Source organism: Cavia porcellus, unplaced genomic scaffold (assembly GCF_034190915.1).
Source record: "Cavia porcellus strain 051 isolate PalLab524CR breed Dunkin Hartley unplaced genomic scaffold, mCavPor4.1 scaffold_2, whole genome shotgun sequence".
Lineage (NCBI taxonomy): Eukaryota > Metazoa > Chordata > Mammalia > Rodentia > Caviidae > Cavia > Cavia porcellus.
Window position 1 is genome coordinate 4,812,916 of NW_026947485.1, and position 16,470 is coordinate 4,829,385.

The 16,470-nt window shown below is 42.5% G+C and overlaps 1 protein-coding gene across 1 annotated transcript in view; it reads left to right on the forward strand.

The window, feature by feature from the left end:
• LOC106027701 (cadherin-related family member 3-like) overlaps positions 1-16,470 on the forward strand; it is a 90,337-nt gene that overhangs the window by 73,151 nt on the left and 716 nt on the right. Inside the window, exons 20-22 of the mRNA XM_063234450.1 lie at positions 7,706-7,836; positions 9,282-9,368; positions 9,957-10,026. Of these exons, the coding sequence (XP_063090520.1) occupies positions 7,706-7,836; positions 9,282-9,368; positions 9,957-10,026 (288 nt within the window). The remainder of the gene's footprint in view (positions 1-7,705; positions 7,837-9,281; positions 9,369-9,956; positions 10,027-16,470) is intronic.

The window sequence follows — 16,470 nt, forward strand, 5'->3', positions numbered from 1 at the left end:
GTCCTAATTAGACACTGATTTCATGGAATTAAGTAAAAACGCAGATCTCTTTCCAATGGGAATGCTATTCTGCTATTTCACTATTTTTATATTTTTTAAACGTGACCACCAGTAATAACTGTAACCCTTTTAAGAATAATAAATCTCGCAGATTCAGCATTGATCTATGTTATTTTTCAGAAGGAATAAAAGAAAATATAGCCAGTTATCACTTCTAAAATGTAGTAGCAGAATTATAACAAATTTGTTGCTGTTATCTCAAGTTACTTCTACAAAAGCAGCAAAGATCACTTCAGTTTGCTGATGGTGATGAATTCAGTGCCTTTGTGGTTGGTCAGAAATCGGGGAGTGTCCTATCACAAAGAGAATGAGAGATGCGATGGTAGTTACTATTGTCTTCCCTAATTTGGAATTTGAGGACCTAAAAGGACTTCATCATCCTGTAATGATTTGATTAGTTCTATAATATGCAATAAGTATATAAAGTGGGTGAAGATAGGGACAACTATTTGTAAGAAACTAGAGACAGTTAGATAATGAAGATCTCCAGTGGACTTGCTTTGAAATCTGTATTTCTTTAAATTGTTTTTTTTTAAATGTTCTGTTCTGTTTTGATATGTTTAATCTTACCCTCTTTGAGATGTAAAACAAATGTGTAGGACTGATAATCATATTACTGAGCTTATGTTCGATCATAGAGCAGAATGGTTTGTAGTGTCACTTTTTGAATGTCATTCTAAATACTTTAATTCTATAACCTGAACAGCTATTTCTAAGATGACAATGTGTAACTTATCAACCGGCAATTTCTTATCGTTTGTTTGTCTGTAATTTTGTATTATTTGTACCCTTTTTTTTTATCTCCATGTATTTTTTTTTGTTTCCTTTTCTTTAAATAAAAAAAAAAAAAGAAAGAAATCGGGAGTGCAGGGAAGAATGGAAGAAAGGCCTGCAGGGCCATTTTCACCTGCTCTGTGGGAGGCGCAGGACAGATCTGTGGTGAACTGCGATGTATGTATCACCTCTGTGAGGAGCACAGGTAAACGTCTCTGGGGCCACGAGATGGCGTGGAAATCTCCTGTGATCCCTATAATTCTACCGCTCCGCCTCCATCTGTAAACTATGTAGGAATCCTTCTCAGGTGCAGACATGGGAACTGACTGAGCCCCCCTTCTTTCTTTCACGTGGCTCTGGAGTAAAGTCTTGCACTAAACTGCCTTCCAATTTTTATTCTGTAAATATGAGGATCACATTTTACTTTCGCTCCTTTTTTGGTCTTTGGGTCTGCCCACTCCCAGTAGGAAATAGGTTTAGAGTGACTAAGAAGACTTGTGGGGGGTGCTCCTGGAAAAGTTATGGGCAACATTAAGAAAAACCACAAGACACATATCTGCTTATCATTTCATGAGAAAATTAGATCCTGGGAATTGGTATATAATTTCCTTTTCTGATCCTACTTGACTATGGTGTTTCCTGAAAAGTAAGCAAGTAAGTCTTCCTGAGCAACTCAACAGAACAGTCAGATTTTACATTTAAGGAAAAGAGGCTCTTACCTAATAAAATAGAGCAAGTTATTTACACTAGTCTCTGGTTCGCTGGCTTACCTGCTTTAGAAATCAGAGTATTATAAATCAATCACTCTACTCTCCCAGGTAGAAAGTAAGGTTGTTCTTGATCACATATACTGAAATTCCTACATAAAAGCTCTAAAGTTTTGGGATAATCCCCAGCTTAAAATATTTATAAATCTCAGCTATATGTGATTTCCACATATAAGAAGAATATTGAATCAAAATTTAGTGATGCCAAAAATTCTAGGCAGGAAAAGTATAAAGCGATATTTACTTCATGATTTGGATCTTCAATTTTCATCATATAATTTTTAACATATTTGCACATTTTTAGTACATTGATATCAAATTTAACACTATCTAACTTTAGAATTTTTCGGGAATGTGTTGTTGGTATATAATTTATTTCTCTAGCCTTAACATTGTATAAAACATAAAGTCAATCTTGTGGTCTTCAAGGTCACTGATGTGGATAATGGAAGTGAGAAAACTCACAGGTCAAAGGACTAAAAGGTTGCTTCATTTTATATTAGTTTGCTCTATTTATCATGTAAGAGCAGCATTGCCTTCATTCTGGAATCATGGCAGCTCAGCAATTATTCAAAATTTCTGTGCCTTTATTTCCATTTGAGGACATGCCTGTGCCAAGTGCATTAGCACCGGGAATGTGAGCAGGTGTAAGAGCTCTAGGAACAGTGTGATAGCAAAGGAAAAAGCAGTTAACTTAGAAAATAATGCTCTGAGACACTTTCAAGATTAATTTCTAAGATGTCTATCCTCTTCATAATAGAATCCAATCTGCTAATTAGTGGGAGATAAGAGTTTCAAAGGGAAGTTGGAGATGAAAGAAACCGTAACAACCTCACGTTACACAGACTCTGCAGAGAATTCATGCATTGCAAGCAATCCCAGGACCTAGGCAGAGCCGCAGGCCCAGGGTAGCGTGGCTGGCCCTGGTAGGTCCCTCGGGATAAGCAGAGGTCCCCCGAGGCCCAGCCCGCCCACTCAGACCCTGAAGACCCCGGTGAAGTGGTTTCCCACAAATGAGTCTCCCTTTCCCATTTGCCAATGGAGGTTTTTAAGTTATTTCATAAATCTCTCGGTGCAGTACCCAGGACTGGGAGTGATGGACACTTAATAACTTTATGTTTATTATTTTATAAATGTTTACTAATTGATTGAGAACACTGAAAGAGATTGAAAACATTCGTCAGGGACATTTGGTGAAATGGTTCTAGGTCTCCTTTATAGTTCTCACCAAGGCCCCCCAAAATTCTCCAATATACCAATATTTTCCAAAAGTTATTTTCTAATGTTAACTACTTTATAATGATTTTCCTAGCAGATGTGCGAAGCTGGCATATCTAATGAACTTAGTGTTTCCCTACTAAAAATTATGTAGCATTCTTCTGTAGAAGTCTAACCTGTATTTAACTTGAAATATCTGAGACATGGAGTATTAACTTGAACAAGCATTTCTTAGTGACGATCATTAAAAATGTTTTTCTTCGATGAGAGTGAACTGAAATTGAGCACCAGTTGCAGTAATATAATTGTTCTCTCCTGGGTTATAGCAGGGACATCTGTTGTGACTCTAATGCCCAGTGACGAAAGATGTCATGACAGGGAAGATTACTGCAGTGTTTTTATGTAAAATATAACAAGTTAAGTAATTAAGGTTATGAATCAAACCAAATTAACTGCACACAGCTGTAAGAAGCTTAGTGCATGCCCAAATGATGGATGGGAAAGTTTTTTGTTTCACTGGTGATTTACCTAAGGTGAGATAAATGTCCACACACAGCCCAGTGTCTGTCAGCTCTTGGTCATTTATTTCCCTGTCCCTTGGACTCTGTGTTGCTGCTTAGGCAACCTTATAATTAGTAGGAAAGAATTTCAGCTGATATTTTAAAATGAATGCCTACAATGACTTGTAAAGATTGTAGGTATGATGATTATAAGAAATTATAATAGTTCTCCATAGGAGAAAACAATTCAACGTAATATTTGAACAATCCTCCCTCCCTACTCATGAAATTCATTCCTGTAAATATAGTGATTGCATTACATTTTTACATTAAATAAATCCATCCTTTGGCTTAATCAGATTCAAATTTTTAAATATTGTTGTTCACGTGACACAGGAGAGAACCCAAGTAGCAGGAGAAGTCCTATTTGCAAGATCACAGAGGCGGTAACTGGTAGATCCAGGAAAACCGTGAAAGAAGCAGAGAAATAGTCAGGTTTACAGAATCCTCCGGCCAGCACGGCCAGAGTGTTGGAAAGCACGAGTGGGCCAGAGTGAAGAATAAGAAGGTCACATCAGGCACAGATTTATAAGCCACAGCATGTAGGGGGTTCCTTTCTAATAAAGCCGAACGCAAGCTATTTTGACAGTACTACAGAGGAAGACGTGTCTACACAGGCCAGGCAGTGCAGTGTGTTCTGCCTCGAAGAGCGAGAGAAAACTCCAAAAGGAGGTACTTGAATTTTCTGTAGGCTTTAATGGACACGGAGAGAAGCAAGGCATTTACAAGTGGTGGAAACTGGGGAACGTGGATGGGCGAACACAGTGTTTGTGAAGAGAGCCAGCAAGGGCATCTAAAGCCGGTCAGCGCAGCTGGAAAGAGGCAGAGCACAAAGGTTAATACCGTCTTCCTCTTCGGGGTCTTCCTGAAAGAGTCAAGAGTGTCACATCGCAGTGACCCATGCGTGCCCATGGTTACGGCAGCACAACAGTAACAGCTAAATGTTGGGAGGGCCTGTGTGTCCATCAGCAGGTAAATGCAATCCTGGTGCTCACACATAGTGCAGTACTACACTTCGCCACAAAGGAAGAGAAACCTGAACATTTGGCCGCAGCTTGAGACCAGAGTGCTAAGTGAGGTACACAGACGGACACGGGCGGAAATGCGGTAGGGCTTCTCGGATTTGAAAAACCCAAAGCGAAAATAAAGACCAGACAGGGAGGCAGATGACAGGAAGTGGAGAGAGGGTGGGTCTCCAACGGGAAGGGGAGCAAGGTATGGAGGGAGGGGACAGAGGAAGGGAAAGGATGGCAGAGGAGGGGAGGGATGGCGCGGGGGGGGAGGGATGGCAGAGGAGGGGAAGGGATGACGGAGGAGGGAGAGGGATGGCGGAGGAGGGGGAGGGATGACGGAGGAGGGGGAGGGATGGCGGAGGAGGGGGAGGGATGATGGAGGAGGGGGAGGGATGGCGGAGGAGGGGGAGGGATGATGGAGGAGGGGGAGGGATGGCGGAGGAGGGGAAGGGATGGTGCAGGAGGAGAAGGGATGATGGAGGAGGGGAAGGGATGACGGAGGAGGGGGAGGGATGATGGGGGAGGGGGAGGGATGGCGGAGGAGGGGAAGGGATGACGGAGGAGGGGGAGGGATGGCGAAGGAGGGGAAGGGATGACGGAGGAGGGGGAGGGATGATGGAGGAGGGGAAGGCGAGACAGAGGGAGTCGGATGTGCTCCGCTCACAGGAATGTGCATGCTGCTTATGGAAATGCAGGCTCATCAAAGAGGATAAAGAAAAGTCAGTTTTCAGGAGACTGATCAAGAGCTGCCATCAGGGCTACCGGATTGAACTTCAAGGACTCAGGGACATTGGCCTGCTGAGTCTGGGGTGTGAGCGTGGACCCACAGGGTAGAGAGAGGGCCAGGTAGAGAGAGACCACCGGGGCAGCCAGTCCGGCCATCCGTTGCCTCGGAGGGCGCAGAGGAGGGGTCTCTGGGCCGCATGGGTGCTGTCTCCTGAGGGCCCCCGAGGGGAAGAAGGGCTAAAGCACAAAGGGACTTGTATAAGGGGACAGCCGAGCACCGAGAGGATGGCACGCCAGCCCTCCAGCTCAGCTAAAGCTGTTTCGAATCAGCAGCCGAGAGCTATGGAGAGAGCCAGGCCTGCCCGTAACAGGCATTTAAGTATTTACCCTGCGAGCACGGATTACTAGAAGGATTAGAATCCTGTGCATTGTACAGAAGATGTTAGGAGGATCAGATGACACGAGATATACCAAAGCTCTTGTAATAGACGCGTTGTGTAAATAGAAGCCATTAATACCATATTTAATCCGTGTAGAAAGACTGCTCTTTCTGCATCGTTGCCGAAACAATGTCATCGGCCCAGACTCTGAAAAGCTTTTTAGAAAGTGGCAGCTTCCTTTTTACATAAAATAAAATAAAATAAAATAAAATAAAATAAAATAAAATAAAATAAGAGAGCATTAGATATAGTTTATATGTGCATATAACAAAGAGATGGGGAATAAGAGAATTTGGAAATGCACCCTTGTTTGTCAGGCAAGCGCGATACAAGAAGTGTGGATGATTTTTTTTATCTAAGGTCTAGGCCATCTTTAAGTGTCTTTAATTGGTTCTGTACAGCTGAATTTTCATGAAGAAAAATTGATAATTACTAGTACCAGGAGGCTCTGGCGATCAACAAAATGGCACCATGGCCCTTCATCCAGATGGGACTTTCTGTTGAAGTGCTCCTCCCATCCCCCCCGGGAGGAGAGGCGGGCACAAGGTCTGCTGAAGAGAGCCTGGCCTTTGCACAGGCACCGCTCTGCCTGCCAACACCAGTCCTGCGGCTGGGGCTTGGGGACATCGGGCCGGAGACACAGCTCTCCGGGGCTCAGTGGCTGCCTTGTGGATGAGCGGGTGAATGCCTCTCTCCTCGGTGGGGATTAGGGAACGTGGGTTACTAAACCCCGAGGCTGAACACCAGGCCTAGCACAGGGTGGCTGAGGGGTGAGCCATGGCTCTGCCCTTTCTGGTTTCAGGAGTGTACATGTCTCTTGTGTGGTGATTCTTGGAAGACAAAGGTGTTGAATAAATATTTTTGCAAGACAGGGAGGAAGGGAGGAAGAAACAGAGGAAGAGCTAACTGGTGTAGGCTGGGGCTTGCATTGGCAGTCTTGTTCTCTAAGGTGCTTGTAGGGTTATTATTTCTTAACGAGCTGAGAACAGAGTAAGTGATCAAGCGGCAAGTTTTATTCAGTCGTTGGAAATAAAGTGTAGTATTACTTATTTAGGAAAAGAAGACCACAGCGTTTTACCAAACTCAGCCCAGTCCTGCTTCTTAATCTTTCTTTGCTGGGGCATGCCTGGACCATTGTCCTGTAGCACGGAATGTTTGGTCTGACAGAATTTAATCTCAAAGACCAGCAAAATGCAGCACGGTAAGCAGGCTTCCTTCCCAGCACTGAGCTGTGTAAGGAGCGCTGTGCTGTTTCCCCCGACCTCGCTGATCCCGCCCCACCCTGTTTCTCAAAGTCCTGTTCCCCCATCTCCCGCTCTCCCATTTCTGCGGAACTCCCCACAGGAACTGTGTTAAAGGAAGAAATGTTGCCCTGGAGTCTGTGCTTCACCAAATTTCTCCTGTCTTCTGCTGCCATCTGCTGGGACGCCCTCTTCCTGAGTCTTGAAGAGACCTTTAAAATCTACTGTAAACTTCCTAGTTCTACCTTTGTACGTGGCTGTGCTTCAGGCTGTAAAGGAAGTTTGTAACTTGGAGAAAAAGAAAAACATGTTTTTACAGTAGGAAGCAAGCAAGGCTCGTGGTGATTGGCCTCCTGTCTGAAATAATACTTTGCCTTGTACACACTGGCCGCCTCGCTCTGTCTGTTACTCAGCCAGGACTCATTAATGTCTTGTCCAGGCCAAAAACCACAGAAGCCCCCCCAATCAGCAAGATAGAGTCACTGCTCCCTAAAAGTTTATTTCCCAGGAGGGGAAAATGTCAGGACGGAAGGAGACAGATACAGTGAAATATGTAGCTCTTTCTATAGAAATCTGATCGCAGAGGGTAAATATGGTGGCTGCTACCCCCAAACTGGGTTTCTAGCAAAAGTGAACGAAAAGCCAGGCAGAAGACAAGTGTTCCTCAAGCGAGCAGCTGGGGATTCTGGCCAGAGTCAGTCCTAGAACAAAGACATTTGTTTGTAAAGAAAAACATGTGTTTTTATTGGCAGAACAGTTTCTTCATTTTGCCTTGTAATTTGCTAACGCAGACTTTTTAATTTTAAAATAAATACCAGGTAATAACCATATCTCAATACATGGAAACGAGACACAATGATCTTGGTAATGAGCTTGGTGTATAGCACTAAGTACTGTGTTTTTCAGATCACGACTTTGGTGTTAAGGAAGACCTCATATTACTGGGCCCCGGATAACTGGTTTCCTGTAGTGCTGACCCTGACCGCAGCGCTTTTCCTGATGTGCCTGTACACTCTTGCGTGGTGCCTCTTCAAAGAGTAAGATTTTAGCTGTTGTTCTCATTCTATTTTGTTCATAGCTCATAAAGTCCATCGAAGATGTCTTTAAAAGAGCAGGATGAAAGGGGAGAGAAAAGCTTGTGGAAATCCACCGATTACTTTTAGTGCCGTAGAGATGTTATCCTCACTGGCAATCACAACAAAGCTGTCCTATGAGTGTTTCAGAGCAGGATTTGGGCTGTTAAGCAAGACCTGGTTCAAAAGCATTGTTAGTTCACCAAATGCTCAGTCAAATGATTCAAGCAGAAAACCATTTGGGGGGAAAAATAAGGAAGGAAAAGAAATGAGATTTCTGATTTCCTACAGAAAACATTGAAATGGAAAATAGCTGGTCTGTGCATAAACAAGCTCAAGATATCTGATTATATTTACTTTACATTTACTATCAAAGGAGGATTAGATTCATCTAGAATTACCTGCCGGGCCCTTGTGGCTCAGATAATGTGACAGGTAGCCAGGGATGGAAGAAGAGTAAAGATACAAAATGTATTTGATATTTTAGCTGCATGTAAGGCCGATTAATTTTCCTTCTGAGAAGTGTAAAGATGGAAACAGCTTGATAGAAGCTCTGCATGTTTATTCTCTACCATAAGGTTGCTCTTGGAAGATGAAGTGTAGATTCCGCCAGGTAATGTAGTGAAATCCAGAGGTGACCGTGTATGTGTCCGCACGGCAGCACAAACTTACAAGGCCACTGAAAAGAGGCAACCCAGTGAATACACAGCTGCCTCTGTGGGCAACATTAGCTTCAAACAGTATTTGGATTCATGATGATGATATCATTTTCCTGAATTAATAATTTAATATCTTTTTGAAAAAGCAAAAGAGGCAGTGAATTGGGAAAGTATAATAGATGGGTGTAAAAGTCTTGTTGTCTCCATTTCCAGCTCTTCTCTACCATGAGGTTCTAATCTGAAACTAGGGTAGGATGGACGGTGCCCTGTAGGTCGGCCATGCTGACAGGTGCATGATGGGAACAGGGTACTGGCTCCAATGGCGGTCAAGCTAGACGCTTCTGTCCAGTTACCCAGCGGCAGCCGCATGGTAGTGGCAGCCTCATGGTGTATATTATTTTTTCTTGAATGTAAAGATGGCAGAGAAATCTGATACATTTTTAATATCCAAGACCTTGTTTTCTACTTTTTTCCTCCTTTTCCCAAATTGGGCACAGATTTTCTTTTATAGAGATGCTATGAATTTATTAAAGGATATGATATGCATTTTAATATTCAAACAAAATATTAATGGGCATTATGCTTAGGTTCTGTTTTGCTTTTATGTTTTGCATGGTAGTGCTAACTTGTAAGCTGAGTGCTTTTTGATTAAAGTCAAAGTATGAAACTAATTTTGATCATTTTTGATAAAAAACGCACTTAGTTTCTTTGTAAATGTCCTCTCCATTATTTCTATTCCTTCACATATAGTGTGCCTGCTTGCTCCAGATTATTCCCTCACTGTCACGAATCGGGTCAATCGAGTCCCACTGCCAAGGAGCCTGGGCTGGTACCAAGGTAAAAGTCGGTTTGATGTTTTGCAGAGAGAAGCTTTTTTAGTTGATTCCTAAGTGCTTCAACACATTCCAAATTTAGGGATAAAAATTGATTTTAAAATTATTTATCAAGATTTTAAAAGTTTTATCTTAATACATGAGTGTTAATGGACCACTGAAAATTCTAGAGAGGAGGACACAGCAGAAAACAAAACCAGGTTTAACAGTGAGCTCTGGGATGCTGTCCTGGATAGACAGTAGGATCATCGTTGAGTTGCCATTTAATGATGAGAAATGAGACTCTAAAACAAAATTGATGAAGTTTTGACCAAAAGGAGCATCAAAATAACTTATTTCTATCTAGAAGATAAGTTAGCATCACAAATTATTAATAATAAACATCTATTAATCTGAACTGAGAATATAAATTACTGTGACTTACACAGGAATCTATTAAGAGACACATTAAGGATTATTTAAATATAGCATTATTGATTTATAAAGGCAAACTATTGCATCATTCATTAATTATGCATATCAATGCTAAATATATCTTCTGTCTTAACCATCAAAATAAAGAGCTTGAATATTTATTTAATGCTTTTTGTAGGCATGGAAACTCACTGAGTAAAGACCCCAAAACAAGCACAAAACTGAGTCTGCTGCCTGGAAATCATCAAGTAAGTGCCGTTAGAGAAACCACATTATAATTACTAATATGGTCTGTTTTCTATCTTTTCTTTTCTTTCTTTCTTTCCTTCTTTTGGTCAGGTTCAGACAATGAAAGGCATTTGCATATAATTTAGTCTGAATGGTGACTCAGAAATAGAAATGAGAGGATTTGTGCATCATCTGAAAGTGCAGGTGGAAACTGGAGGACAATGTGCGAGCATTGTTTTAAGTCATTAGTGGTGGTGATATCGGTAATAATAATAGTTAACTCCTCTATCGCTGTAGAAATCTAAATTGATGGGAGGTATTGATGAAACAGTTTGGTTGCAAATTCTTTTTACTCTTTCTTTCCTCTCTTTGAATTCTGAAAAAACTGTAGTAGAATTAAATCACACGCAAATTCTCTTTAGTGTGGTCATTTCTACGGAGTGTGGTCATTTCTACAGAGGCCTGTAAGGCCCATTTACCTTCATACCATTCAGAAATTCAACAACTACCTACTTCCTGTCCGCGCTAGCAAGTAAGGGCACTTTCACTGAGATATTCATTTAACATACATTTTTTGAAGTCATAATTAAAATGCTAACTCCAAAGTGGACTATTTGCTGAATTGTAGAATAAACACTTTTACTACTACTAATGATTTTTAATATTCATATTTTGTATTTTTATTGTTGCATGTTTATAGTATGTAATGGCCACACTTTTCTATGGAGTTGGTATGTGGACACAATGTATCTTAATCCTTTGTTTAATCCCTTTTCTGTGCCCTCCTGTTGCCCTGCATCCATCTCTTGGTCCCTTTTCCATTTGCAAAAGATCTATCTTGCTATTTCCTGTTATCTACTTAATTTTTCTCTTTATTTACTTTTTGAATTTCTTATATGAGAAATCATAGATATTTAAGCTTTTTTTGTTTGATTTACTTCACTTAACATTACAAGACATTTCAGAGTACTGTACAGGTCTTTCATTTCCTGGGTTAGGGTAATTCCTAAGTATGTAACTTTTCCTGATGCTATTGGGAATGGCCCATTTCCCTAACTTCTTTCTGGGTGACTAAATTATTAGTGAATATAATGTTGTTGATTTCTGAATGTTGACTTTGTTTCTTCTTACATAGCTAAATTTAGTTATTAACTCTAGGAGTCTTTTGGTAGAAATTTTTGTATTTTTATGTAGAAGATTATGTTATTGTGCAATTATATGAAAAACTACGTATAACTCTGTCTTTGAACTGATAGGAACTTTTCTAGTAGATGGTAAGAGGACATATTTTGAATACTAAGATGAATTCAACAGCTATTAATGAACAATTATTCAGTAGAGTTCACTCTGCAAATTACTCAGGAGAATTTACAGTAAGAAGCCTGTTCTTCACTCTTTGAGAACTCAGATTCCAACTGGGAAACAGCGTAAATAAAATATTGAAGGGAATAATGTAGGGTGGTTTACGAATCCTTCCCAGAGTGCACAACATGTACAACAGACCACACTAGGAATTCACAGAACAGCTACGTGCTGTGAGCTGAACCAATCGGAGGAAGCTTTGGGGAAGAATTAGCCCTGCAGTGAGCCCACAGGAAGGTGGATGTTTTTATAGATGGTGAACAAGGGGGCAAAGGCTCTATGGTTTTGGCGTCAAGCATGGTGTGCAGACCTCAAGGTTTTCCATGAACTCTGCTTTCACTTGGGCTGCGCTTCTTGTGTTTCTCATGCTTTGGAGACTCACACTGCCACTGTGCCATGTAGCCAAGCTAACCCCATCTGAGAACGTCTATTTCATCGCTGCGTTTTCCACACGTCTACACACGTACACGGCGTGCTCCCCACCACACTTTCTCTCCCTTGTGCAGTGTAATGAGGTTGTTTTCCTGCTTAGGAAGAACACTCCGTGGAATCAGCGTTCCACGCACACATCCTCCAGCTCAAAGCCCGGGGAGGAAGCGTGTGACCCCCTTCTCCTCCTGTCTCCCTTCTCCGGGTGCATCTCCTGCCTCTTCACAAACTGCTGCCCTTTGGCAGTGACTGTGTTGTAAGGAGCTCTACCTATTTTGTTTTCCTCCTTGAATCCATGGATGACTTGACTTTCTGGCTCCTGAGATGTTCCCAGCAGTTTCGCGATGTCTTTCACAGATCACGGAAGCTCCACTGACGTGGCCCATCAGTGTCCCGTGGACAGGACAGGTCCTGCTTACTCCTTTGTTCCTACGCTTTCCGTCCCTTTTCCAGATACCCACAGTCATGGGCGCTCACAGATATTATCAATCATTATAGTGAAAAATTAAGTCACAAGTATCTATCGTGCTTTCTAGAGATGGCTCAGCTTGGTCAAAGCTATCTAGATGTTACTAGGCTGGGGGCCATGGCTGTGTTCACAAGCACTGCCTCGCCCTGTCTCACCGTCTCCTTCAAATTCCCTTAGGGAAAAAAAGCCAGCCTAGCACCCATCCTGATGGCCTTTGGCAGCGGTGTGTTCCTCCTGAGAAGAACACAGCTGTGTGTTTGGGCCTCACTGGAGATTCATGGCCCTGTTTTCAGACAGAAGCTCAGTGCAGTCCCAGCAGACTACAGGTCCCTAATGGACGCCCTTCACCTCCTGCAGGATGAACGTGCTCTCCGTCTGTCTTTCTCAGAGCGCTCAGGCTTTAGGCCTGGAATGGGCAGGTCGGACTCCTCCCTGCCTATTGTGAGGAAATATCCTGCCAGCTACCTGGAGTTTTTGTGTGACAGAGAGCAGTGTCTTGGTTGTAGCCCAAGTAAAGCTTTAATATAAACAAGCAGATTGCTCTGAACCTACCAGGAAGCATTCAGTATGTTTCAAACAACCACTTACCAGTAATGCATGAGCAGTAGGAGTAAACAAGAAAACTATTTTACACAATTGTCAGATTTCCCAAAGTACGAATAACCAGTCCAGCGGGCCTGTGAACCGGGAAATGGTAACCATCTTAAGGCTTATAAAGTCACTGATAATGTCTGCGGCTATGGATACAAATTTGGGCTAACCTAAGAATTTCAGATTTATTTCTTCCCGCCTTCAATAGTTTATGATGGTTGTGGAACTGATCCTGGTGAGTAGTGGAATACTGTATCAGTAGCGATGTCTATAAAGTGGTTTTCAAAATGGAAACTTTCACAATACTGAGAAGCACTGTGCTTTGATTAATTAACATATTGTCCAAGTTTTAATTGTGAGAAAAATGCTTTATTAAAAAATTATAAATGCTTCTGCTTAGCAGTTTAAGGCCAGTGTAAGTTGTTCCATTATTTAAAAATCATTATTTAATTATTCTTGATCACACTGGTTCATGAAATCTTGAGACCCATTTTCTTGAAACCTACGTTGTGAAAGCTTACAAACCCCATCCTCTGAGCGGTTTTAAATACGTTGTGTTAACTCCCATGTATCTCTGTTACCACCCTAGCAGCCTTCCACAGTGCTCAGTGAATCCTGCAGACTATTTCCTACCTCTACTGAACTGTTAACGGTTCACACTGCAGGGCAGGTTTTCAGTCCCACACCCAAGAGCAAAAGCCTGCTGACTTTCAGTTCTGGTGACACCATGGAAGAGAGATGTAAGAAGGCCCAGGATGTCCTGCTGGGACATAAAGGTCGGAGCTAAGCCACATTGCCAAGATCCCCACTGCTAACTAGTCAAAATGGACATGTTCCTCGCTATCCTTAATGCACTCAATACCAAATAGATCCCATTCATTCTGAGCAAACAGCACAGCTTTGGTGAAGACGTACTTGATCTGTCATAACGTGTTCATTCTTCTATGAAAGGCACTGTTGCATATATTTTGATTTTACTACTTTTTCATTTTATGTCCTTTCTGATGCCCTTTACCGTTCATCAGCTATTTGCAAAGCAAGACAGCTCGGCCAGCTCTGTCCCTGGGTAAACTTCCTGTGATGGGCTCCGGCCTCTGTGCCGCCCAGAATGCTTATCAGCATAGATAATAATGAGAGCCATTTGCTTTGTCTTTTTATCATGAAGTTCTTAGAAGGTCACATGAGATATTAATTAAATGTTTATCCCCAGTGCCGGGAAACCACCAGGCCCTCAAATCATGTTTGCTTAAGACAAAATTTGCTGCTCAAGAGATTGCTGGTAACCTTTCAGAAGTAAATATCAGGGCGCATGGCATTAATGACTTAATGAAATTAGTAATGGCTTATAAGCTGGTCTTTCCAGAGGTGTTCCAGCAGGAAGAAAGAAAGAAATAGGAGTATCTCTTGTCCGTGTGTGTGTGTGTGTTTGTGTGTGTGTGTGTGTGTGTGTGTGTCTGTGTGTGTGTGTGTGAGAGAGAGAGAGAGAGAGAGAGAGAGAGAGAGAGAGAGAAAGAGAGAGAGACAGAGAGAGAGAGAGATAAGCTACACTGGAATAATAGGTGGGGTAAGGAATACGTGACACTCCATGCAGATATTAAATGTATGGAGGGAAGCACTGGGGTTTGGAAATGAGACATAAATTGGAGTCTTAGTCATTTAACTGTTGTGCAGTCTTGGGGCAGCGATTTGCTCCTCCGGGGTGGCTTTGGCAGAAGTGAAGCCTCATGAAGTTCCTGTGTAGGTAGAGGGGACCCTTATACTGCCTCGTTTGGAAAGCTCTGCAAATGAAACCAAAACAAAACCACACAAAGCGTAAAGCCGCCTCGTATTATGGCATACTATGAATATAACACCAGTAGGTAACATTTCATGTTGGTTTCATCTGCTATCTAGATTAATACCACGTGCGCCAGGGAAAATGCATCAAGATGGTAATTTCTTGTCTCTGTCAAAAGTCCAGTACAAACTTCAGGAGCACCTTGGAATGACAGTTTTTCAAGTTTTCCTAATTGTAAGAATTATCTAAAATGTTTTGCAATTTATACATTCATGGGTCTCCCCCACCACTTTTCTTTTTTTTTAATTCTGAGAGTCAAACTCACAAGCACCCACTGTACGGAAGGGTGAGTGTCCTTACTGGACGAAGGACACTGTCGGGTGCTTTTTTCTTTACTTAGGGAACAACTCACTTGTCTCCATATTTTTTTACTGCTTTCTGTCTCTATGATTTAGGTCTTTGTGAATCATTGTGACTTTTATGTTGAAAAAGTTGTATGCAAAACAAATAAAAGTATATCAGCTATTCCAAGTTTCCTGTTAAAACATACTGTTTCCCCTCATTTCTAAGGAAATGAATGTAAGTGGTTCCCGATGTGAAAGGCCACAATCCATTTCCTATGCGGACTCGGCCACCCCCATCTAGGTAGGGCTTGCTCAGTGAACATCAGAGCCACCCGTTCTGGGGGTGCGTCTTCCACATTAAGTGTTAAATTTGGTGTGTTCACTCTCAGCTCAGCCTTCAGCTTGGTTTGTTTTTCCTTGGTTTTGTGGTTGTTGGTTTTTTGACCCCATACCCTTTCATTCAGCTTCTTAATTAAGTTCTTCATTAGCGTCAATATTAGCTGGGCCCTTCTCCTCTGAGCCCTTGGGGACCCCCCCCCCGCACTGTTTTTGGGTGTTGTATAAGATCTCAAATTTAGTAACAGATGTCTTACAACATTGGAAAATAGAAAGAAAACTATCTGTATGTGTAGATGCTCCTGTCTGTTAAAAATCCGAGGAATCCACCCAAATACTACCAGGGCTACTAAAGGAGGTCAGTGAGGTCCCAAAATAGATAAACGTGTAAAAAGTGATTTTGTCTCTATACACAAGCAACAATCAAAGTGCAATTAAGAGAACATTCCATTTTTAGTAGCATTGTGGCTCAAACCCGTAATCACAGAGCTTTGCAAGGCGGAGGCTGAAGGACACAAAGCCAGCCTGAGCACCTTAGTGAGACCCCATCGAACTGAAAAATGTAAAAGCCCTGAATTCAGCCCTCAGCACCAAAAATCGAATAGAAAGAAAACACCCTCCGTGGGCCACGCCTCCCGTGTCTTGCTGGCCGCAGCTGCATGCAGCATTACAGACGAGAAGGAGGATTGCCTCCTTTCAGGGGCTCACAGAGCCAGTCACGCTCCAGGGCAATCTATGTACCAAGCACGCACACAGAAACCCACGTGCTGCTTTCGCCTGGCCCAGGAGCCGGGTTCCATGTTTACAGGTTCCCTTTTGCATGTGAGGCAGAAGAAGTCACGCCATTTGGCCAAAGCTCCTAACTAGTACGGTGGAGACAGGGCCCAAAGCCCAGCCCTCGGCTCCAGATCCTGCAGACTCACTCTGCAAGCTCATGTGCGGCCAACACCGTGGCAGGGAAGGGCAGGATTCAGAGGCTTTGGACAGTTCACGGTGCTGCCTGGTGTGGGAGAGCGGACTAGAGAGGGGCAGGCTCTGCGCCATCTGGAAATCCGCCCTTCTCTGCTCCTTCCACAAGAATTTCTTCAGGCCTTGGAGACAGTCATCCCCAGCTGGAAAAAGAGCTCCTAAAAAGCTATACTAAGGTTCCAGAAAA